The sequence below is a fragment of the Pezoporus occidentalis genome, unplaced genomic scaffold, assembly GCF_034315485.1.
Source record: "Pezoporus occidentalis ecotype Australia unplaced genomic scaffold, CSIRO_AGI_Poc_V1 ctg12, whole genome shotgun sequence".
NCBI lineage: Eukaryota > Metazoa > Chordata > Aves > Psittaciformes > Psittacidae > Pezoporus > Pezoporus occidentalis.
Window position 1 is genome coordinate 508,375 of NW_026912994.1, and position 25,259 is coordinate 533,633.

General features: G+C 40.1%; 1 protein-coding gene across 1 annotated transcript in view; it reads left to right on the top strand.

Moving 5' to 3' along the window:
* LOC134157804 (von Willebrand factor D and EGF domain-containing protein-like) overlaps positions 1-25,259 on the top strand; it is a 199,922-nt gene that overhangs the window by 111,170 nt on the left and 63,493 nt on the right. The window contains 6 exon segments of the mRNA XM_062607159.1: positions 5,894-6,030; positions 7,082-7,243; positions 11,418-11,522; positions 15,294-15,408; positions 18,794-19,044; positions 20,263-20,482. Coding sequence (XP_062463143.1) covers positions 5,894-6,030; positions 7,082-7,243; positions 11,418-11,522; positions 15,294-15,408; positions 18,794-19,044; positions 20,263-20,482 — 990 coding nt within the window.

A 25,259-nucleotide genomic window follows, 5' to 3' on the forward strand; every position in this document is an offset into this window, starting at 1 on the left:
GCCTTTATATCATGCTTTATCTTGTGTAATGAAACCATGATCTCTCAGTGCAGAATGTTCAAACAATTGTTATTACATTTGGGTTTTCATTCACAAGATTGTATGCTAAATCAGTAACTGCAAAGATGGGTAAATTACTAAAAACAACCAGTTGGACACTAGCACTGACTAAGAACCATGACAACATCCATGAGCGCCCTGGTACCCATATCATTTCAAGTGGCATCAAGGCAATCATTCACGGAAAGCCACAAGATGCTACCAGGGGTTCTGCCCTCAAGTGCCTTCAAGAGACTGAAACCAAGACCTCCTTTGGTAAGCTAGTAAACTCCACAAATGCACAACCAGATCTTAGATTTCAACACCTTTCAAGGCCATCTAGAAAAGAGGTGATATCCCATAGCTAACAGGGCAGTCTTCCTTTCTATTGCCAAAATAAATTACTATCAAGTCTTTTAAAAATAGAAGGATCAAATAAACATAAAACGTCATAGTGAGATTTCTAAAGCAAAAATAATCTGCCATACTGTTGCAACACGTGGATGATTTCAGTGTGAAATTGAGCCAGTCCATTTTTTGCATGCCATGAGTACTTGAAAAATACATCTCCCATACTCTTCTAGGCCTCACTTCTGCAATCTGTACTGGGTATTAGAGATCCTCAAAGCAGAAATCTAGATTCACCCCATGTCAGCTAGGATCATTGGTCTATAGTTTGGTACTTTAGAATCACAGAATCATTTAGGTTGGAAAAGACATTTAAGATCATCAAGTCTAACTGCTAACCTACCACTGCCAAATCCATCGCTAAACCATGTCTTTAAGCACCACATCTACAAGTCTTCAAAGTACCTCCAGGGATGGAGACTCCACCACCTCCAGGGGCAGCCTGTTCCAAAGCTTGACAATACTTCTGGTGATGAAATTTTCCTAATATCCAATCTAAACCTCCCCTGGCACAATTTGAAGCCCTCTCCTCTTGATTGTTTGTTCCTACTACTTGTTACTTGGGAGAAGACACTGACCCCCACCTCTCTACAACCTCCTTTCAGGTAGTTGCAGAGAGCAATTAGGTCTCCCCTGAGCCTCCTTTACTCCAGGCTAAAATTAAAAAAAAGTTCTGTCAGCTGTTCTGGTTCTGGGCCAACAGATGTGCACACGCAGCTCCTTACATCTTCCTCTATAACATGACTGCACCCTGCCCCAGGTGCTACCCTGAGGTTCAGTTTTTAATCTTCCAGTAAAAGTCAAAGTACATTTTTGGCCTATAGGTCACAGAGAGAAAAGAAGGAGGATGTTCTGTCCCAGATTTTGTTATATATACACTCCTAAACATAAATTATTAATGTTCAAACAGATCATACATTTCACAAGCTTGTTCTATGCACTATCTGATTTCCCACAGATTTCTCTCCTGCCTCTAACTTGCCCCTCCACAGACATCAGACATCCATCCCAGGTCTCCTCAGCCTCTGCTTTCTCTGGATATCTGCACTTTTGCCCTTACTCTCACCTCTGTGATTTCCTAGCTCTTTCCTTTGCTCCTGTCTTTCTCTCCTCTAGCCTTCTACTGAACTACTTTCAGCTCTTTTGCTAAGGTTTTTCAGGCCCTCCAATATTTCCTTCTCATGTCTCCACCTGTCTGGCCCAGGCTGTACAGGCTGTTAACTACCCATCCACTAACAAGGGGAGAAGATTAACAACAGCTGAACCTTGTGTTTCCCCCAACAAGAGCAGGATCTGTATGGGTGAATACCAGCTACCGACTGTCATAAGATGTTTCTGAAGCTAATGTAATTGATATTTCACCTTTCATGTTTGCTTGAAACTGCTTAACACACAACAAAACTAGAAGGCAGAGGGAAAGACAAACAGAAAACCACATTAAAAACAAATGCCTAAAAATTCTGCACTCATTATATGTGATACCTCATTTTAAAATAGTTAGAAAAAGAATGACAATTTTCAAAAGTGATGTACTACCTATACTGAGGCCTTAGATCTGAACTTTAGAATTCATTTATTTAAAAAGGAGTCATTATAATTACTTTCATTTTTCATCAGACTTCCTTCCTCTCCTTCTTCTTGTAACACCCCTTGTGGAAAGTAAAAATCTGCATGGGGACTCCAGCACCTCCTCAGTGCCACATTGCAGTTGGCCAGAAATAAAGGAATAGAGCATTAAATTAAATATGGTCTTCCTCATAGCTGTGCTGTGCATTCCTCCCTTTAGAGCGTTCCCAACTGAAGATGGCTTGACAAGTCCAGCTGAGGTAACAGAAAAAAGCCCACTTGAACAACAACTCAGTCCCTTCCTTCTTCTCCACCTTCATCAAATTACAGAAAACACAAGGTGCACTTCTCTACCATGAACCTTACATCCCTCTTACGAGAAGAATAAATCTCATTTTCACCTTGATTAACCCACAACATGGCAAATCTTGAGAGAAGAGATCCAAAGCATATATGGTGACATATTTCTTCCATATTTACATCAATTTAAAGATATTGTACAAAGTGTTGTCCTGGTTTCAGCTGGGACAGAGTTAATTTTCTTCCTACTAGCTAGTATGAGAATAATGTTGATAATACACTGATGTTTTTAGTTACTGTTGAATTGTGTTTATACTAAGACAAGGACTTTTCAGCTTGTCATGCCCTGCCAGTGAGTAGGCAGGGGGTGCACAAAAAGTCGGGAGGACAACTGACCCCAACTGACCAAAGGGATATTTCAGACCATAGCTTTATGCTCAGTATAGAAACTGGGAGCAAAGCTGGCTGGGGCCACTGCTTGGCAACTGGCTGGACATTGGTCAGCAGCTGGGGAGCAGTTGCATTGTGCATCCCTTATTTCATATACTGTTTTTTTTAATCATTATTATTACCTTCTTTTTTTTTTTTTTTTTATCCCTTTTCTATCCCATTAAACTGTCTGTATCTCAACCCACAATATCCCCCAGTTTTACTCTTCTGACTGGTTTTCCTGCCTCTGGCAGAGGGGATGGAACTAGATGATCTTTAAGGTCCCTTCATACCCAAACCATTTGTCCTGGGTTCCGCAGTAGCAGTCATGTTTTTTCCTTTGTGTTAGCTGGTGCAGTGCAGTGTTTTGACTTCCAGCCTGGGAACAGTGCTGGTGAAGCCGATGTTTTCAGTTGTTGCTAAGTGATGTTTACCCTGACCGAGGACTTTGTGAGGCTCATGCTCTGCCAGGGAGGAGGAGAAGCTGTGAGGAAGCGGAGACGGGGCGCCTGACCCAGGCTAGCCGGGGAGGTATTCCATACCACAGCACGTCATGCCCGGGGTGGGGGGTAACTGGGAGTTACCCGGAAGGGCACGGGCTTCCGGGTGGAACTCGTTTTCTTGGCCGGTGGTATCGTATTCTCTTCCCTTGTTATTTTCCCTTATCATTGTTGTAGTTGATAGTAGCGGTGGTGATTTGTGTACATTGGTTGCTGGACTGTTCTTGTCTCAACCCGTGGGAGTTGCACTCTCTCAATCCTCCTCCCCGTTCCTCTGGGAGCGGGGAAGGGGAGAGCCCCGGTGGGGGGGGGACACGGACCGCGATTGTTGTCAGCTCGGCACCACTCACTGGGAGTGAGTGAACAAGTTACCTGACTGGGTTTAAACCACGACACCATTCTATGATTCTGTGATTCTCTACCCCATTCCACTGGGGGGAAGTGAGCAAGCAGCTGCATGGTGCTTAGTTGCCAGCTGTGGTTAAACCATGACAACTGTGTACAGAATGGTTTGAGAAATAAATACAAAACTCTGTGCTGATACTGTAAATCATTTCAAAAAGTATTGAGGCTGAGTAATCTTGCTGTGGCCCTGACACAGTGGTACCATGGTAGTGTCAGGATGCTTATAAAGATGTAAGGAAACCCTCAGGGAAGCATGCAGGGCTCATCAGCAAGCAACCAAGCTGAGAGTGCCTTCCTAGAAGAAGAATGGCTGCAGAAGCATTCTTCTGTGCCTCACTCCTTCCCAGGCTATGAGATTTTACTTCGTCCACAGAAGCCTGAAAATCTGCAATGATAATGAAAATGTTAATGTAATCTGAGCTACCTCGGGACTAGTGGGGCTAACTATTAAAATCTCATGAAAAACACAATGAAGCAATTTTTTTATTATTTTTATGTACTAACCACAGAAGAAGGCAATTTATCAAAACCATTCACTACATCTGACTAATAGTTTTGTACATTACAGGAATCCACAAATAACTGATGAATACTGATAAGCTGTAAACCATTTCTCTTCTTGTAAATACTGCAAACCATCCAACACTGCTGCTAACACTGCTGCAAGTAAATCAATGAAAAAAAAAATTAAAGAAATAAAAGCCTAAAGCATTTCAGAAGTATAAAAAAAAGCCTTTTCACTATTTTTCACATTTGTATTGCTTTCCTTCCTCTCTGGAAAACTGAGTCATGCAGCTGTGTGGTTATGGGTTGCAATCTGGTGGGATCACAGTGTTTAAACTGCATTCATCCTAGTTACAGATCAAATGGCAGAGCCCTAAAGGAACAGCAAAGTACTGTGAAAGTTATCTACTCTGCTCAGAGCATTTTGCCCCTTGAATCAGAGCTGAACCAATGTACCATTAAAACATCAGACAACACAGAGCTTCTGTTTTAGATAAGCTACAACTCAGAGAAAACTGATGAGCAGTGCTTCTTCACCAAAGCAGTGGTGATGTGGCACTGAAGAGGAAAAGCTAAGCAGCCCAGCCCCTCCCCACCATGTAACAGGGAGAAAAGCTTGCACTACACTGTGCTGGTGAATTACATGCCTCCGAGGTCTCCTGCTAATGCCCCTGCTGTTGTGTTATTCAGGAAACAAGGAGCAAATTTTCTGCTTTGTGTTACTTGTCATCATAGCTGCTTCTCATTGGAACTACAAATGTTATCTGTAAAAAGATAAAACCATGATCCTGACTGACTGCTGCTATTGAGGCAGGATATTAAAGATCTCATTGTTGCGCTATCTATGTGCCGACACAAATATCTGCCCAATTATATTTTTTTCTAAAGATGTGAATTCTGTGATGCAATGGACTTGCATTTTTACGCTGTAAAATAACCCCAATATTAAAACAATGAGCCATTTTAGGTGTTGAATACCTGAAGTGCAAAAGAACACAAATGATACTTTATCTGAGAATCATAAAATATTTTAAAAACAGTAATGGTTGAAATTCAACCTTGTACAGGGGACAGCACTGGCTGTACATCACTTAAGCCCTATTTAAGGTTTCCGAATAGGATTTAAGTGAAACTTTGCTGGTGCGTGACATTTGTGCTGACACTGTGCAGAGCTGAGTACAACCCATTAATGACTTAACCTTCGCAAGCAAGTATCTCTTTGAGGATCATTATTTTTACTGCATCCATAGCTTTAGGAGAAAAAAAAAAAAGGGGCTGTCTTTTGCACTGCTGTTTGACATTATGACGAGCCTGGTGGCATGGTCATGTTAGATATTTCCACCTCTCATTGTCATGCTTCTCTGTGCTATGGCATGACACCCCATCCTCTAAGCTGTGTTCCCATCCAGTTACCTGGGTCAACAGAAGTGTTAACGCCAGAGACCTTCTAACACAAAGCTGCAGCTTCAGTTAATTGATTCCATGAGCCATATAATGCTCACTGATACATCTTGCAGTGCTTGGTGCACAGGGCAATTATTCAGTGGAAGTTTGCTGCTTCCCATTTTGACAACTGCTGCTGCTCTTTTCAAGAGAAATTCACAGGGAGGCAAGGAAGACCCTAAGAAAAAAAAATTAAACCAAAATAACCAGGTACACCAACAACAAAATCTCCGATTAACTGGAACGGTACAGCATGGAAGTGTTACTCTCTAAAGCTTTATATCTGTTTCACCTTTCAGAGCAAGCTTTGGCAATCACAAGCTTAGAGAATGGGGTCCTCTGCAACATCCATGCCTCTGACTGCACCAGGATTCGGGTGTTTGGCCTTGGCTTCAAAGAGTCACCCAACCTGCACTGCAAGGTCACCAGATTAATTGTAAGCAGCTTCCCAAGGGTTTGTAAAGTACTGATGATAGAGTCAAATTTTGACATGTTCATATTAATATCTTTTACCATGAATTGTGCCAAGTGCCATCATCTCTCATTGCCACAGTAAGGTGCAAATACCTCCAAAACCCACTGCAAATATGTTTGCTCCAAGTGAGGGGAGGTGAAGAGCCTCAGCCCTGTCCAGGACTGGTTCCTTGGAAATGCACAGCTGTGTGTTCTTGCCAATTTTCTCTGTGGGGTTTTGTTTAACTCGTGTTTGGTTCAGCTGCACTGTAGCCCAGTGAAGCCTGAAATCGCAATATTATTTCTCATTGTGTGCATCTGGAATCAGTATATTTAGTTGTTTTCCTAAACATATTTGAAGCTAAGTTTTGCGGTTAAATATAAGGTTTCCACAACATAGTTACAGAGGCTCTTATTTGCATTTTCTTACTCATAGTTCAGCACCAAATTAGAAGTTTTAATGAGTATTATACCCACCTCTTTTGCTAACACTATAATTTTATTATAAACAACTATACACAGGCAATGCTAGGATTGAATTATTTGGTGTTTCAGCGTACTTGTGTTTGGTTCATCTCATAAATCCACCCCATAAAAGACAGTTAGCCTGGTTCCCATTCAGTGCTAACATGCTAATGAGGCACAGCTGAGATTTGCCTACCATGCCTGCTTAACAAGCAGTGATGTCCTGTGCAGCTGGTCTAGATAAGTAGCTGACATCATTTTCAAGGATCAACAAGTGGGATGCTGAGCTCCAGGAGCAAACACAAAGTTGCTCCACCATGTTACCCTGTCTCATCCCAGCTGCTCATCCCAAGCACAGACCACAGAACTTCCTAAATCATTAGACTGCCCGCATGCATACAGGAGCATGGCTTGCTCTTTACTGTGGCTAGAGTAACAGCATCATCTCTTTTAAGTAAACCACCTGGAACTGCCTTATATTATTAATTAAAAATATAAACATATGTTGACAATTTGAATTTCTCTATATGAGCCTTCATTTTCTGCACCTTCCTTCTGTTTTACTGCAGCATCTCAATGGCAAATGGATATCAAGAGACCAAGAAACCACATAAGCAGATTTTCTCAGCTCCAAGGCTGTTCACTGTGAAATTCCTCTCCTGAACGTTACAGAGCCAGAGGCTGTGCACTTTGTGACTGGTGATGAACCGTTCGCAAGATGGCAAGTCAAAGTAGGAATTCTTATGTTTCCAAGAAATTATTTAGGAGAAAATGAGTTGTTATGGTAAATTAAAATGCAAAGAACAATTTGCTTCCCTTCAGAAATGAAAATGCCTGTAAAAATACTAATGTTAATGTCATGTAGGGAATAAAAAAAACAACCCACAAACAACTAAAACAATAGGTGTTAAACACAGGTGTCTTTGTAGGCAATAGAGAAGTGCAAATTAAAATCATTTCTCCAGGTGATCACCTGAGATTGATGCAGTCATACTGATCAATTGTTAATCATTAGTATTTCATTTCTGGAAACCCCAGCTGAAAGTCCTGATTAGGCATCAGGTATAAGATAGATGTGACACCCTTGTAGCAAGACTGATGTGTACCCAGTGCAGGAGCAGAGCACTGTCCAGCTCCTGGACAGCAAGTGATGGATGGCACAGCATGAGCAGGGGTGTCTTTGTTTTGGCCTTGAATGACTGCAGGAAGAGGTGTGTGCAGTACCTGCTCCTGCCAGGTAATCTGCTGCAGTTTTAGTCCCTTTTGTTCATAAAATGATACCTACTTTCTAAATATTTCAGTGCCTTACTGACCCTGTGCCTGCTACCCTTGGTATCACTTTGAGCCTGGATGGTTATTTTCTGCAGCTTGGCTGTTTTTTATAAGACAGGTCATTTAAAGGCTCTACAGCTGAGAAAACTACATTGTCATTGTAGGAAACTGCAGATGTGCTTTGAAAATTGCAGCACGTTAAATGAAACACATAAAACACTCACTTGCTGGGGTGCTACTGCCTGTCCTGCACCCCACAGCTGTCTGTATGCCAGACTGGGACATGTTTTGCCATGTGATCTGAGGAAACAGAAAAAAGTTTGGCGGTGCTCGTTTTCAGTCATTTATTTTAAATAGGTAGGGATTTGTCTTTTAAGAGATTATTGTAAGATCTCTGTGGGAACAGAGCCTGACCATCAGCTGCTGGGATGGACCTTGGACCTTTCTTCTGGAGAAGGTGATGTGAGAGAGGACAGTCCCTCTGCTTCATGCTCCATTTCTCAAAAGAGACACTGAACTCTGCCAACTGTGAGATGAAATACTGAAGGAAGGATCTGAGCGGGCAGCCTTGAGTTTCCTGGCCCAAAAGGACAGCTAACATTTTTGCATGTGTACAAGGCTATTTCTCCAGTGTAACCAGCATAGCTTCCTTAAAGCTCAGGTGTATTGCAATGCAGTTTGCTCTCAAGTTACTGCCTTTCAGCCTTGAGGAGGTCTGAAAATATTTGTTTCTATCTCCCCCTCAAAACAGCTATATAATGTCTCATTCCTTGCACTGAAGTTCAGGAAAACCTCTGCACCTGTAAGCCTTCTTCCCTTTCCCTCTCCTTCAAACCCTGCAGAAAAATAGGTTGATGGCTATGCAGCAAATGCGCAATTAAATCATCCCTGTCCACATGCAAATCCTAATTCTCCTGTGGACTTTTTTGCTGATTGAATTGAGAAGACAGAGCTCAGTCCTCAATGTCATAGGCAGCAGAGAGAATAAAATGACAGAGCTTTTCAAGATAAAAAATTATTTGAAACTAATTCCACAGATGTTCAAAAATTCATGTTCTGGAAAAATCCTATTGAGATTTCCTGCAATGTTGATATTCTAGATGGTGTTAATAGATACTTTAAAAACTGTAGGTAAAATAGTTTGCAGACCGAAAATCAAAACAGTTCTTTCTGGAAATAACACTTCTCGATATTTTCAGAATCACTCCCCACTCCCAAATCAAATTTCAGAGGAATCAGCACATAAATTTCTCATAAGCCTTTTTCACAACCAACACTGTGGGAGTAAGGGCTTGAGAAGCTTTTCTCAGTGCTCTTTCATTTTATCTGCTCCTGTATTCATGTTTCAGATTTTGCTCATTCCTTCCATGACATGCTGCCAAACCTAGATAAGAAAATACATGGGGCTGCACCAGAGTGTTCGGTATAATTTGTTTAGATATCAAAATACAAACTCCTATTTGGACAGCAAATGAGATGGGCTGTCCACAGAGTTGCCTGGCCAAAGAAGTGAAAGAGCTTGGCAGGCACTGATCTAATTTGGGAAGTAGGTCTGGCTTATCCTTAAGTCTTTATATTTTCTTCTATTTGTCAAGAGAAGAAAAAATACTTATTAAAAAGCCAGTGAGGCAGAAACTGAATTTGAATTCAGCAAGTTTTTACATCTTTCTTTTTTCATTTACAAACATTCGTACGAGTCAAACTGTATGTAGATTATGAGTGATACATATATCCAGTATTGTTTTGTGATGAATGAAATACTTCAGGCAGAAGTGTCAGACTTCCTGATTGTCCTGATTGCTTATCAAGAAGAAGCGGCTCTTTCTCTCCAGATGATAGATATGTTCAAGAATCAAGCTACAGTTCTATGCATGTCTTTGTCTTTTAAGGACCAACTGAATTTGAAGAGAGGTTTGTTCAGCTTGGGTCTCATTGAAGTATTTGTTCCACATCACTAAGGTGACTAATGGAAAAGCAATTAAAATAACTATATAACATCCCAATTCTGAAAAGACACCAAAATGGGTGTTTATAATGGAATGTAGAAAAAAATACAGATTAAAAAAAATCCAATTGGCCAGAGTTACATTTCACTCACAATGCTCATTTCAGACAGAACAATTAGTGCAACTTTCTAGCTTTTTACATTTTTCCCTATCTACCCATTCCTTCATCCATTATTAGTGCACCAGTATTGAGACAACATTGGATGCTTTGGTAAAAGACTGAAATGAAAAGAAATGTAAATTGCAATAGGAATAACATATTCTTAATGGAGATCTTGCTGCCAATAAGCACTGTCTTTCTGAAGAACAGGTCTTGAGGGGGGTTGCCTATTGCTTATTTTTTCTGTTCTCAAACTGCAGGGTAAGTTCTTTACTTCTTTTTAAAGAGTTTTTACCTTTAGAGTAACACACAAAGATCTAATATTGCAACTGAATACGATGCCTAGGAAAAACCTATTATTTTTCTTAAAGCTATACCAATGAATTTTACTGAATTTTTAGACCAATTAAAAGTTCTACTCCCTGCACTTTCAGTTATTTTTGTCCAATTTAATACACATTCTTTCCGTGAACTGAGTTTATTAATTGATAAAAAAACTTTATATTCTTGACCACGTAAAAGTCCCATGAAAAGGGATGAGGATTTCTCAGCTTTGGGGTAGCAATAGAGATAGAGGAGGGCTTTGGGGTTTCTTTTATAGCAAGAGGACAGGGGAGTACCTGACTGATCCAAAACAAAGGCCTTGGTCAATCTGCTAAACAGTGGCTTTATTTTGACTATGAGAAACCAAACACCTAAAAAATACTGGAAAGAAAGGGCTTTGCTTTCTTGCTGGAGGTCATCAGTGTTTACAGCATGGCTTTTAGCAGTGTTTTGGGGTGCTGTTAACATTCATGCCTCTAAAAAGGTGTCACAAGGCTTTCTCAAAAACTAACCCTTTCCACACTGGTCTCACATCTTTTTATTTATATTGTAGAAAAATTAAAATATAAACTCAGTTAACCCTTTCTCCTTGTGTAAGCATTCATATATGAAAACCACCATGCTATATTAAGGCTTTCTAAATCACCTACATGTCCAAGAAACTGTGACTGTGCGCTGGGACAAGAGGTGACTGTTATAATGTACCTTCCTATGGAAATGGGAGTATTGCTCTCTGGTATTATTTACCCCAGCACTTTTTTAAGGTTAATTTAAAAATCACATATCGAATAAAAAATCCTTTTTTTTTTGTTTTTTGTTGTTTTTTTTTTTTTGCCATTAATACAAAATGGGCCTGAATTTCAGCCAAAAATCTTAATTTCATTTCACAACTCCTTGAAAGATTGTAGCACTTGAGTACATTTTCCACTGGCTGTTGAAAGAAAAAAAAAACAGACAACTCAGAAAAAACCTAACAGCAATGAGAAAAGTTAAATGCCAACTGAGCCAAAAGATCTTTTGGTTATTAATGAACAGTTTCCAGTTTGGAGCACTAAACGATTTGTTAGCTTGCAGGAGAGCCACTCACAAGTGGTTTAATTTATCTTGCTGGCAAGCATCCAGTTCAAGGGGGCAATGGTATATGCTCCAAAATGAGCAGACAGTCTCCATATGGAACATTATTACTTATTTTGTATCATTTAGATCTCTAACGATGGCTTCCAGTACAGTAATTCCAGAGTGCTGACCCTGTACAATGCAGTCTGCCAGGCCTGCCAATTCCAACCAACTGGACTTTGTAAATTAAAGGTAATTTAAAGATCATAAAGGTTTAATATGGATTGTTCATCTCTTCCTTAGCCCTTTCCCTCCCTTTGATGTACTGTGTGTAATAACTGCTTTAGAAGAGGAAAATCTATTTCATAGGTCAGCTGCATAGCCTAACTCTTTCCTCTTCTCTCCTTCACATTCTTTTCTTCATATTTACGTGGGGTATGAATACCTGATACATCACACTTTATGAAGGACCTTTCTCAAGCAGCCACTTCCAGAAAGACCTTGGTTGACTATTTATACTTTGCAGTTTTTAATGGAAGCGAATAAGACTGAGGAGTCTCCCCTGAAAGGCAGCTTAACTTTACTTCTGAAGTGTCTCTGCTATTTTACCTCTTCCAGCCTGTTTGGTGACGGCACCGTAACTGTAAGGTATATAATTTCTATACCTATCTCCTGCCTTAGCAAGAGGTATACTAAGATGCATGTTATGCAGTTTTGGTCATGTGAAAATACCCTGCTTTCCTACCAAGGCAAGTAATAGGAGGCCACAGGTCTGCGTTTTCATAAAATGAAGATTAATCAGGTACATCTTAACTCATTTGCTCACTATTCTCACTAACACTAATGGGAAAATACATTTTCAGACTTGCACTGATTGCAAGAAAGTACCAGTTACCAAGATAAAATGAAAGTTCACATTTTTTCAAATATATCAGTGAATAAAAATTACTTTATAGGCCCATGTTGTGAGTTGACCCTGGCTTGACACTCAGTGCCCACCAAAGCTGCTCTTTCACTGCCTTCCTCAGCTGGAAGGGGGAAAGAAAATATGACAAAAGGCTGTGGGTTGAAGGAAGGGCAAGGAGAGATCACTCACCAGTTACTGACATGGATAAAATAGACTCCACTTGGGGAAATTATTTAATTTATTACCAATCAAATTAGATCAGAATAATAAGAAATGGCTACATCTTAAGAACACTTTCTCTCCACCCCTTCTTCCTAGACTTTACTCCTGAGTTCTACCTCCTTCCCCCACAGTGGCATAGGTGGATGGGGAACAGGTGTTGTGGCCAGTTCATCACACCTTATCTCTGCTGCTCCTTCCTCCTCAGGGCAGGGCTCCTCACACTCTTCCCTTTCTCCAGTGTGGGGTTCCTCCCAGAAGAGATAGTCCTTCATGGACTTCTCCAACATGAGTCCTTCCCACAAGCTGCAGTTCTTCATGAACTGCTCCAGTGTAGGTCCCTTCCATGGGTGCAGTCCTTCGGGAACAGACTGCTTCAGTGTGGGTCCCTTCCATGGGTGCAGTCCTTTGGGAACAGACTGATCCAGTGTGGGTTCCTTCCATGGGTGCAGTCCTTCGGGAACAGACTGATCCAGTGTGGGTTCCTTCCATGGGTGCAGTCTTTCGGGAACAGACTGATCCGGTGTGGATCCCTTCCATGGGTGCAGTCCTTCAGGAACAGACTGCCCCAGCATGGGTTCCTTCCATGGGTGCAGTCCTTCAGGAACAGACTGCCCCAGCATGGGTTCCTTCCATGGGTGCAGTCCTTCGGGAACAGACTGATCCAGTGTGGATCCCTTCCATGGGTGCAGTCCTTCAGGAACAGACTGCCCCAGCATGGGTCCTTTCCAAGGGGTCACAACTCCTGCAGCAAACCTGCTCCAGCAGGGGCTCCTCTTTCCATGGGGCACAGGTCCTGCCAGGAGCCTGCTCCAGCATGGGCTGCCCACAGGGTCACAGCCTCCTTTGGGCATTCCCTGCTCCAGCACTGGGCTCTCCATGGGCTGCAGGTGGAGATCTGCTCCACCACGGTCCTCCATGGGCTGCAGGGGGACAGCCTGTTCCTCCATGCGCTGCACCATGGACCTCCAGGGCTGCAGGGGAATCTCTGCTCTGGCAACAGGAGCACTTCCTCTGCACTGACCTTGGTGTCTGCAGAGCTGCTGCTCTCACAGGCTCTCACTCTCCCACTGCAACTGCTGTTGTGTGGCTTTTTCTCCTTAATGATGTTATCCCAGAGGCATTACCACTGTCACTGATGGGCTCAGCCCTGGCCAGCAGTGGGTCTGTCCTGGAGCTTGATGGCATTGGCTTTGTTGGACATGGGAGAAGCTTCAAAACGCTTCAGAAGCCACCCCTGTAGCCCCTACAACTGAAACCTTGTCATGCAAACCCAATACAGCCCAAATGAGGGCAAAGACATTTAAATTTCAGATTAAAATAATTGTGCCAGAATCATTTCAATTAATGCTAGGGTAGTTTTTTTTTGTTAAAGGCTTTCCTTATTCTTACATTTTTGACACTCACAAATATATTTCTTTTTCTCAATATACTGGTATTCTCTAGGGATAATAATTTCTATTTCAAGATGCTTGAAGGGACTATTTGAACTAGGTTTCCAATTGCATAAGACCACATTCTAATTACTCCTCTTATACCATTACTTTGTAATACCTAAATTGCTTTCAGAAAAGGTGTTTCAATTAGGTGACATTTTATATCAAGCCATTTCACATTCTGTGTTCTTTTATGGACCCCATTCTGTACCACACTCATATCAGAAAAGAAAATAATCTTTTTCATCAGAACATCAAGCCTTTGAAAACAACAACATAATACAATCTAATTAACATACAGATTTTAATGTTGAAGATCTGTCATGTTCTGTCATGTTGGGGGAATTATGAGAGCCCTTTTTTTTCTCTACCTTACTCATTACTCTTAAAGTGGCATCATTTAAAATACTGACTAATATACTTTGCAATAAAAGTTTGAGAAACTAATAAAGCAGTAGATAGAAACCACACAGCCAGTACCAGGACACATATTAGTCTCAGAAAAGCAACGTGTATGCAAAGGAATATTCGCAGGAGGCTTCTCCCTCTTGCTGTCCCACTGTAACAGCGCCATCCCCCATGCTCCCAACATCACTCCATGTTTTGGTGGGAATTTGCAATGTTGGATAAGGTCCCATCTGCAGGTGTGCCCCAACACAGGCTGCAAGCAAAAGGCACAGGACCTTGTCATGGTGTAGATGTTTAATTACATCTGTTAATTATGTCCCTGTGTTTGCTTCTCAGACAATACAAGTGTCTTCAGCCCATGTGGAAGCCACAGGGCCTGACACCAGTGGCCACCCGAAGCAGGAGAGGACCAGGTCAGCTTCAAAGGCTGCTGTGCACACAGTGCACTGCATGAACCTTTGCTGGGATGCGCTGCTCAACATAGGCACCATCGATGTGTTTATCTGTCATTTACAACTATCTTGTGGAAGCCTAAACTCTAATGCACTTCTTTTTCTGATCTTATATCATTGCTTTTTCATATTTTTACAAAGCACTTAATTAAGTTACCAGAAAAGGATTTCAGAATTTCAAACGGAGCTTTTCCAATCCCAGTATCTTTTAGTCTCATGGAACTCACTTTTGAGGGCTACTTAATAACCAACATATTATTAGTCGCAGCTGGGAATAATGATCACACACACTACATAAATGTAGAAATAGAAATAAAAGAGAATCACATTCTGCTGCAGTCCTCCACAACAAGCAACATCATAGCTAAAACATTCAAAGCCACAAGCTACACATTCAAACTGAAATGGGAAAATTTACATCATGTTTTCTCCCTGTCAGGAGAAAGTACCAGCATTTAAATTGCTACTATTTTATTGTTTCAAGAGTCAGGTGAGTTTCTGCTCATCTCTAGAAATGATGAATTGCTAATTTTCTGTCTTCCTTATTTCTTTTTTTTTCTTGCCCCCACCACTCATCCAGTTTTATTTCCTTTTTCGTCAGGAAAATACTTGTAATATAGATGGACTTTGCTATGGTGAAGGAGAGTCAAGCCTTACCAGTCCTTGTCTTCTCTGTGAACCTGACATTTCGAAGTTCACCTGGTCTAATAATGAAAGTAAGATAGCTCTTCTCTAAGATTTAGAAGCACTTACCTGGGAATTTATGACTTGGTCTATGAAATACATGGTTCCTTCATTTGGGTAACGTGAGTCTATCCAGCACAGTGTGCATGGACAGATTGCAATGAGAATAATTGGGTGCACCAGCAATGCAGACTGACCAGAAGCAGACATTACTCCACTGCATACACTATGTATCTGTGCATGCATCTTGTTCTGGCAGAAACCTGGCAAATCTCAAATTAATAAAACTAACATAATGCCTGAAAATGAAATTTTGATACACCAGTGCCTAAGTCTGTCAGCTAACGGTGATGGATTCTAAATACCTCTGTCGTCATCCCGCAGGTACAAATCTTTAAGGGAACAATTTGGAGTAAATACTGTTTTTAAAATACTAGTGTGTACTTTTGGTGTCTGGAAGTATTGTTTGCTTTCCCTGAGCCAAATCCTGTGAAATGCCCCACAAAAGACCTTGGCTTGGCAGGGAGCCTAAGTGATAGGGATCAGCCCCTCATTACCTTCACTGCCACAGAACCTAAAGGCTCATTCTGCAACCAGTGGCAGGGGTCATGGAGAAGGCTGCCTTTTAAAGCACCTTCTGAATGCTGAGGACTTAATCATATCTTTTTCATTGCAATATCCCCAGTGTAAATAACAACCATTACTTACTGCATGCTTTAGAGGCAATCCATGTTTCTAGCAGCATTACCCTCAAAGTGCACCTCCCCACTTACATAAGCACAGTTGCATATGGTCAATATAAAGATCACATTACTGCTGCTCTGTAGATTCCTGTGTTGGTTCTAGAAAGAGTTTCTTTGCACTTTTAGGTTCTGTAAACACACACAAGTTATGTGAGTGACAGGACCAGTTTGTTTTGTTTGTTTGCAGTTTTTTATTCCTTTAGGGTAACTAAGTCAGCAGGACCCTTCTGAAAGGAGAGAAGATTGCTCTTGTCCTTGGGGAACAGCTGGGGATGCTCAGGGGCATAAGCTCCTAGACAGTGCAAGGTATGGCAGCAGAAACAGCCACAGCTGTGTGACAGTGGCTGGAGTCCATAGCTCCAGCTATGGACTGGAGACACTCCTGAGGAGACAAGTGAGCAGACACGCTTTTCTCAGAGGTGACAGAAAGGCTCTTGAGAAGGAGTTTCCAGCAACACAAGAAGCCATAAGCTGTCTGAAATCAATATTGGAAGGAGGAACACAGTAGGAAAGGAGAGGGTTGTTCATGAGCCCTATTAATTCCTGCTCCAGGGTAGCCACTTTGAATTTGCTCTATTTAAAAATATATGCCTCTAGTTTTTATATCCTAAAAAATCCTGCTTTTGGAATTTAATACTCCTTGTCATGAGAAGGTGTAGGCAAATCCATCCCAAGTACTGGCTATTAAAAAATACCATTGGATGTTTCTTGGATGAGTAGTTAAAATGCCTATGGTAAGCCAGACATTAAGAAGAGCTTGTACACCTGAAAGCTGTGTTTCCCCCCAACTCCCAGCATATAGTTTAGTCTAATGAGAGATATTACCTGTCACTCAGAAACCTTGCCTCCTTTCTGTCCTTCTGTTATGTTGGCCACAGCTGTAGCACCTCTAGAGATGAGCTGATCCAGATGGCTATATTGCCAGACTCGTTGCTAATATCAAGACGGTTTGATTTTAAAATTCAGAAAATGGCTTAAAAGGGAATAACTGCATTTGTTTTGGAATTTATAAATCTGTAAGTGATTGGGAAATCTGAAACAGATAATGGCTCACTTTACAATAATTTCAGAATTTAAAAATGCTTAAAGGATTTGTCAGACTTGTTTTCAAAATTGTGAAAAACTTTTTGAAAGTTCTGCAATAATTGGTAGGGTATATATATATTCACTGGATGGCAAGGAGATCTCTGCGGAATTAGAAACGTTCTTACTCACAGACTACTTTCAAAACACCTGATTTTATGTTATTTTGTGTCTATAACTTCTCGTTACCCTTCATCCAGTTAACACCTTTGTGTTTATGTGTAAATGCATACCCAGCATCAATATTTCATTGATTACTTTGTGTACAACTTTTATGGGCTCCATGGTTTAAGTGCTTGGGAAATAAAAGGTAAATTAATAGATGGAAGCTTTCAACAGTTATGTCAGGACAATCTGCTGGACAAGCATTTTAGAAAGCTCTGATAGCACAGCAAGAAGTGGAGAGACACAGTTAAATAACTGCATAATATGAGACATGTTATGGAAAGCAAAGCTTGATAAAAGGATATGCACCACAAAAAAAAAAAAAAGAAAAAAAGGCCCTAATGATGACTTCCCACAAGCATAATGCAAGGAGAGACAGTCCTCATGAAATCACATATATAGTTCATAGTTTTAGAGCGTGACTTGACACTAATCCTCAGTATTAGAGATGTACTTTAAGTTAAACATAACCACAGTCAAATTACATTGTGAGAAGATTTGTTTAAATATCAATTTGTATTGAGGAAAGATGGCTTGAGACAGAGGAGGCTTAAGACATGGAGATGAAATTCCCAGCTCTGTACAGAACTGCTGTCACCTCAGGGTACTCATCCAATTTTACTTTTCCCTGGTTTCCAATTATAAAATGGAATACTTCTCTCTACCTTGCCCTCATATACCTATTCATATTATAAGTATCTTCAGGTAGCATTTGTCTTCTACTGTAAAAGAGCCTTGTACCATTAGGTTTTTATTTTCACTATGGAAATACTGAATGTAAACACCACCACTAAAAATAACAATGCCAATAGTGACAATATACACTATGTCACTAGGGATAAAAGATCTCAGCATCACTGATGGACCTCTGCTGGTACTGGAAAGACCTTAAATCCTGATGAAATGTCCAACTGACTGCTCTGCCTCAATTACTACTCGTGTAAAGGCAGTAGAGTCTACTCAATGGAGAAGTTACAAAATCCCCCCTTCTCCTTGAGTTGCCCATCCAATTAGTTTGTTGTTCATCATTTTGAGATTTAGTTTACTTATATTTAGATAGATAGATAGATAGAGTGGTAGAAGAAATACATATTTCTTAGGAATACAATTAATTAAAGTTTTAGTAAGAGCTGGGGGACTAAGGAGAGGTTACAGAAGTCATGTCTGCTGACCTTGCACTTATCAGATAACACATGAAAAGTAATCAAAATTCAGCATGGGAGAAAAGTTCAGTATGGGCATGAATGCTTCTTGATAAAACCATTTGCTGCCTCTAACATCTAAATTGCTTCCTCTGTTAGTCTCAGGGTACATTCTGTACCTCTTTTTTTTTTTTGAGATCATCCCTACAAAGACCCATGCTGTGAACCTTTACATGGAAGAAACTGGAATTTATGTAATCATGGTTTCATTCTTTTCTGTTTAGACAGCCTGCCCCCTGTGTTCCAGGCCCCCTCCAGCCAGCTGCTGACATTTATTGGCGAGAATTTTGTTTATCAGTTGTTAGCAGTGGATCCAGAAGGGTCAGCTGTGCTATTCGTCTTAGAGGCTGGGCCACAGGATGCCAGGCTCTGTCCTGCTGGCCTTCTTATCTGGAAAGTTGATTCAGAAGAAATGCAGACCTTTGGATTTGCTGTGCTGGATGAATGCAATGCACAGAGAAGATATTCTATTAAGGTAAGAAAAGGAACACTTTAAAGGAAAAACAAAACAAGACTATCATGTCACTGCCTCAGTGCAATTGTCATTACAGCTAATAATTTATTACTGTCTTGAAAACTAGGACTTCAGCTTTTTCCTCATAAGTGTATATTATCCAGCACAGCAATAAGGATCAGCTAATGGAATAAATATCTATGAGAACATAGGAACTAAGTACAAGGAACGAGAGTGCTATTGATTGCTGTTTGAAAGAATGCTTTTGCAGAGCCTTTTAATGGTTCATTAATCTGCTTTAAAATTCACATTCTGCATTTGGTTTGCAGAAAAAAGCATATAACAAAAAAAGACCAAGCTGTAGCTATAAAAGGGAGATTATAACTCATTCTCAATATTTTTAGAGGATTTTCTGCTCTTATGTCAGTACTCCACACATCAAGTTTCTTGGCTGAGCTTGTGCATTGCTTTGTCTTTATTGTATAACCTAACATTAATCCTGTGATAGGATGAGCCCATAAAGTGGGATGCAGACTCTTAACATAAGAACAGTTTTGTGAGGAGAAGATTTTTATTCATACAAATTCCTACTTTTACTCATTCAAACCACTATCATCAAAAATACCAACCTGCTGAACCCACACAGCAAAGGGGAAACTGGAGTCTAGATATGGTTTTAATGGAAACATTTCAAACTAGAGCTATGTTTAAGTAGGCGAGATAATAGAGAGGTTTGAAAATGTTGAAATGTCATTCTTGTACATACATAAAATACAACTATGGACCTCTCTTCCCTGAAGAGAAAGACCAGCTAAGGAATGCTGAAATCATGTTCCTGCCTGGGAACCATTTGTAATGTGAAACAGTAAGGAGGGCAGGCAGACAAAGAAAAGATTTTTCATTACTTCTTTGAAGAATAAGGAGCTGCACTCAGATACTCCGTAAAAACTGCTGTTATGGCAAGTAAGTTTTTTTTTTCTTATAAGAAATTAGAATGTTCAACCTAAATGGTGGGGAAAAAAAAAAAATCCCTTTGAAGTCAAGCTTTCCGTTCAGTAAATAATTATGCCGAGTATGAGACCATCTATCTAGGCAAAGAAAATAGGTTAGAAATAAGATTTCACAGCACTAGGTAACATGTCTGCATTACAAATCTGTGCCTTCATAAAGGTAACAGTGTACTTCTTAGCTGTGATTATCTGAAGGAATCTTACCGCAACTCCCTCTTCCCTTTGTCAGGTTGGAGTGAAGCCCTGCAGCTGCCTCAATGGTGGAACGTGTATTACCAATATCAAATGCCCCTCAGGCCTTGGTGAATACCTGTGCTTATGTCCAAATGGATTTGATGGAGGATTTTGCCAGGAAGATATTAATGACTGCAAATCAAACCCCTGCTGCAGTAGAACATGTGTGGACAGTGTGGATAGCTACATTTGTAAATGTCCCCCTAGTTTGGGAGGTAACACTTCACTGTTTCCATCTCCAGTTCAACTAGAGATATATTGTGCTACAGGATTTTTTGAGTGCAGCATGACTACAAGCTTTCAAATGGACTACATAAGCTTCCTCTTCTGCTCCCATGACTTAGCTTTAGACAAATAGAAAATGTGCAGCTATCTAATTATCCATGCTCAAGGAAGGGGAAAGTACCTAAAGCTCTGTAGTACTAAAATGACCACTCGGGAAGGCTGTGAACCTCACCAATCTCAGTTCCATGTGCTTATTTCCCATGTATTTGTGTGCCTATGAGATGAGCTAGGAGTGGAAGATAAAAAGAGCAAAGATACAGGACCCTTTTGTAGTCCACAGGATTTGACTAAATTAAGCCAACAAAAGAACTGGAAATGAATGATTTTTCTAGGTCTAGGTAGGAAAAGTAGATATGGAAAACATGAAAAAATGAATTGTTCTTTAATGCCACTTGAAGCTTCATTAAATTTAAGCATCATAAAACCACAAGCCTATTTGGTTGTCAGGCATGCTTATGGAACAAAATCCAACCTTTAGATTCAGGGCTGTCCACAATATGATTTTAAGAGAGGAAGGGAAGAGGGATGATAACTGCATCAATAAAAAGACTCTTTTAGAAGAGCAGAATGAGAAGCACAAAGAGGAGGAGTTGGAGAATGAAATGCAATGAGGCCAAAGAGGTAGATAAAAGACATACAGTGCAAAGAGGAATGGAGTGAAGACGTGAAGTGTAAGGAGAAAGAGAAGCATCTAGTCAATAACATAAATGAGAACATGTGTATCATCTATGTATCATCAACATGTAGCTATCATGCAATTTACAGGCAGCTTCATCACACTCAATACATCTGTGAATGATTCACGCGTGAAAAAACACTTCTGACAGCATGCGGACAATGACTTCCCCAAGCTCTGCATACTGGAACCAGCGAAGCCAGCCATTAGACCCTCTGCTGCATTAAGCCTCTAGAGTTTGGCTGAGCTGAGTCACTGTTGGGTCTTGCCCACCACTTCCTCCAGGCAGGCACCCAAGTACCTGCTGCTCAAACAACACTCACTTCCAACATAACAGATTTTCACATTGCCCTAAACATGCCTTCACCTTGACTTTCACAGAAGTTGTATTTTCATTTCCAGTTTAGTTCTTCAGGAGGTACAAGGCGAATCTGAACATACAGGACTTGAACTGGATTTCAAAACCTGGCTCTTGCTTAGCTTTGCAAAGGGACAGTTAAAATAATACCCACTCTCCCAAGTCACTGGGCAGTCATTAGAAAGACATTGTTACTGCCCATTCTTGTCAGAGTCAAATTAGTCTTTTGCAAGAGAAAAGTGTTAACTGAAACTGTGTTGGGACATTTGATCATGGGATCAGAACCCTTTCAAAAGCAGAGTAAGAAAAAAACACCTTAAGCTGAGCTCAGATTTCAGTCCTTGAACCTGTCAAAACTCCTACTCTGTTCACACACAGAAGTATGAATGAATTAATGAGACCAATAACGTTGACTGCTGTGTGGTCCTATAGGTTTGAAAAAACAAGTAGAAGTAACATCAAATGCACATAATTATTACTGCTTACAGTGTGTTTATATAGAAGAAATTAAATTTTAAAAATAAGCAATGAACAGATTTTACCCAGTGGGCTCATGCAGGCAGGCAGCAAGGTACCCTACTTTTCAGCAGTTCATTAAACCTTCTTTGTTTTGGTCGTGTGGGATGGCAAATCCAGATTTCATTAACTATAAAAGTCCAGCAGAAATTAAAAGTAAAAATCATTCAGAAGTGGAAGCTCAGTAAAATGTCCTAAAAGCTTTGTGACACCTAGGCGGTGTTAACTCCAGGTAATGCTACCAATAGCCAAAGCCTCCTGCTATCCAGTGCTATCTTTATGCCACCAGAGACTTTACTGATGCAAGAACACACAAGCCTAAGCACAGAGAATGAATTTAGAAAATGAAAGTTTGATCAAGATATAAAAATCACCAAACCAAACAAACATATGCACAATGCCTTGAATCCCCCTGGAAATAACATTCCTCTGAGCACAGGGAAATTTGGGAACCTTTAAGGCTGTATTTGATTAAACACTGTAGATCTACAATGAGAACAATTATTCACAGCTTGTAAGGAGATGGATTAAAAGAATAAAAAACAATATAATTTCATGAGTTAATAACTTAAGTGGATGTATTCCTGTTCTTTGATACTGGTTTCACACTGTTGCCCTTCTCACTGCACATTGATGGAGTGAAATCAAGCTCTATTATTCCATATAAAACATTCTGCCATAATTACAGTGCATTGTTTATAAATTCACACAGAATGTATTCTGAGATCTGGTTCTCACTGTTATGCAAACAAAGTGTTGTTAAATTTATAATAACACGCTTGAAAGCAACATACAGCTAACTCTAGAGACAAGGGTTCAGGACACCTTGATGGCCAGAGAACAACTTGGTGTTCCTGAACCTTTAATTTTTGCCAGGTTAAATAAAAATGCACTGTTTTTTTTGTTCTTCCCTGGCTTAAAATGCTGAAACACAAGCAACAACAATAAAAAAAAAGATATGATTGAGTGAAACAGGAATACATCTGAAAGTTTTAATAGCAGGTGAAAAATTATAAGCAAGTGGAGCTGAAAGCCAGCTGGGAAGTAGGTGATTTTACTTCAGGGCAGCTTCTGTGACAACAATAAAAGCTCATCCTTGATGCCATATTTATGCCTCAATTCCTCAGAAAACCATCAATAATCTAATGAGAAGGCGATGCTATACTACTCAGGTGACAGCACCACTTCACCATCATATCTTTACAAATGATAACAAACAGGTAGTAGAAACAAGACATTAACCCTTTTGAGAGCTTCCCAAACACTGATGCAGGAGAAGTGGCAGCGTGGGGAACACAGTGTGTTGCTAAGTGGTGGCAATTCAGGTGCATCGGTGTATCTCAGGCAACATAAGGGTATAATGTAGAAATGGGAACACAGCAGGGAGAGAAGCCATTGGAAAATCTGATGAGAAGGATGACTCCAGAATTATAGGTACTTTAAATTTCTGCAGAGACTTATATGCATTTATCTCATCAAGTGTTCAAAACTCATTTTTCTTCGACACTCTTAAGAAGACAAGAAATCTGGTTGTTTCCTGTTTTGGCCGCTGAAAGCCAGAACATCACCCACATGAGCACAGAACTCATCCTTGAAAACTGTATCTCAATCAAAAACACATTATTTCTTTCCCCAATACCAGTAATTAATATAAAATTGGGGGAGGAGGGAAGAAGATGGAACTATAATTTCATTTTACTTTTCAGAAAACTGAAGAAAACCCCAAGGTTTGGGGGTTTTTCATGGCTTGTAACAAACACAGAGTCCTTAAATGAAATTGCCTGTTCCTTTAGAGTCAACTTAATGTGAAACAGATGTTTCAACCTTGCAACCTGAAGATCTTTTATTCCTATTATTTCCATTTGTACTGTAGCAGTGCTGAGAGAATTGAGGCTCCCTTGTGTTGCAGTGCACTGGAGGTCATGCAAACAGAGTAACTGACACTTCTCAGTGCAGGAAGTTTTTGTCCATTTCTGCTCTTCTTCAGCAATCTTCAACCAAGTTTCAGACTTTGAAAACATTCGTTCTTGGACTCAAGCTGGGGTATAATTATGCCCAAATTGATCAGATACTGTTTAAAATCTGATCTCTCTGAGTGAAAAGAAGCACTTTTATAGTTTCACCTTTATGTTACAAAAATCAGTCAAGTGACTGAATTTTAAAATTTAGCTTGTTACTTATGGTGTTGCTTTGCTTTTTGTAATTCTCTCATCTTTGAGATTTTAAAGCCAGCTCTTTGCAGCAAAAATAGAGTATGTAGGAGGGAGGAGAGGGGACTGAGAGAGAAATGGCTGTTGTTACTGAAACTGAGAATTTCATTCTTACTTTCATCGTCTGTGGTATTGTGTTTAGTCTTTATATGATACTCAAAGAAAGAAAATAATTACTAATCTAATCAGAGGATAATTCATGGAATATTTTCCATAATGTGATGTCTAATAATTTTACAATGTGCATAGAAAGCTGTCAGAGAAAAGCAGTCTGATGCTACGACAGTGCTAGTTAAATTATAGATTAGAACTTTTAATCCAAAATGTAAAAAGGGAGGAAAAAAGTCAGTTAAGCCCTGAAATACTATGTGATGTCTACCTTAAATTAAAGAAGCAAGAAGCGTGCAAAACCAGAACAACTTAGCCTGAGATGGCACCAATAAAGGGATGCAGGTTTTGCACTGCTGTTCTTTTTTTTTTTCCCACAAGAAAAAATAAGCATGAGAGGGTGATGTCACTCGCTTTTTAAGGCAGCTCAATCAATAGAGAATTCAATTTGATTTTTTTAAATGGAGATGCTATTTTAACTTGAAAGGAGCAGTGGAAGCTATCTGAAATGCTGAAGCAATGAGAGATTATGTTGTAGGAGATGAATAATAATGCTCTGTTATTATCCTGTAATTCATTTCACTGTGACAAATTTCTTTCTTGAAGGAAAAAAAAAACAACATATTCTTTTATCCTTAGATCTTCTTTCATGATAAAGCTGAATATCTGATTTGAAACAAGCGTTTCTGTACCTTGTGGTATGTCCTGAAGCAGATACCTAGACTCTCCAGAAGGTGTCCCGGTCTCCTTGGGTATTCCTACAGGGACAAAGGGCAGGCCTTAACAAAAGCGATGTGGACTGGTTTGCGTTTTGCTATCAGGGCTGCATATTCTGGTAA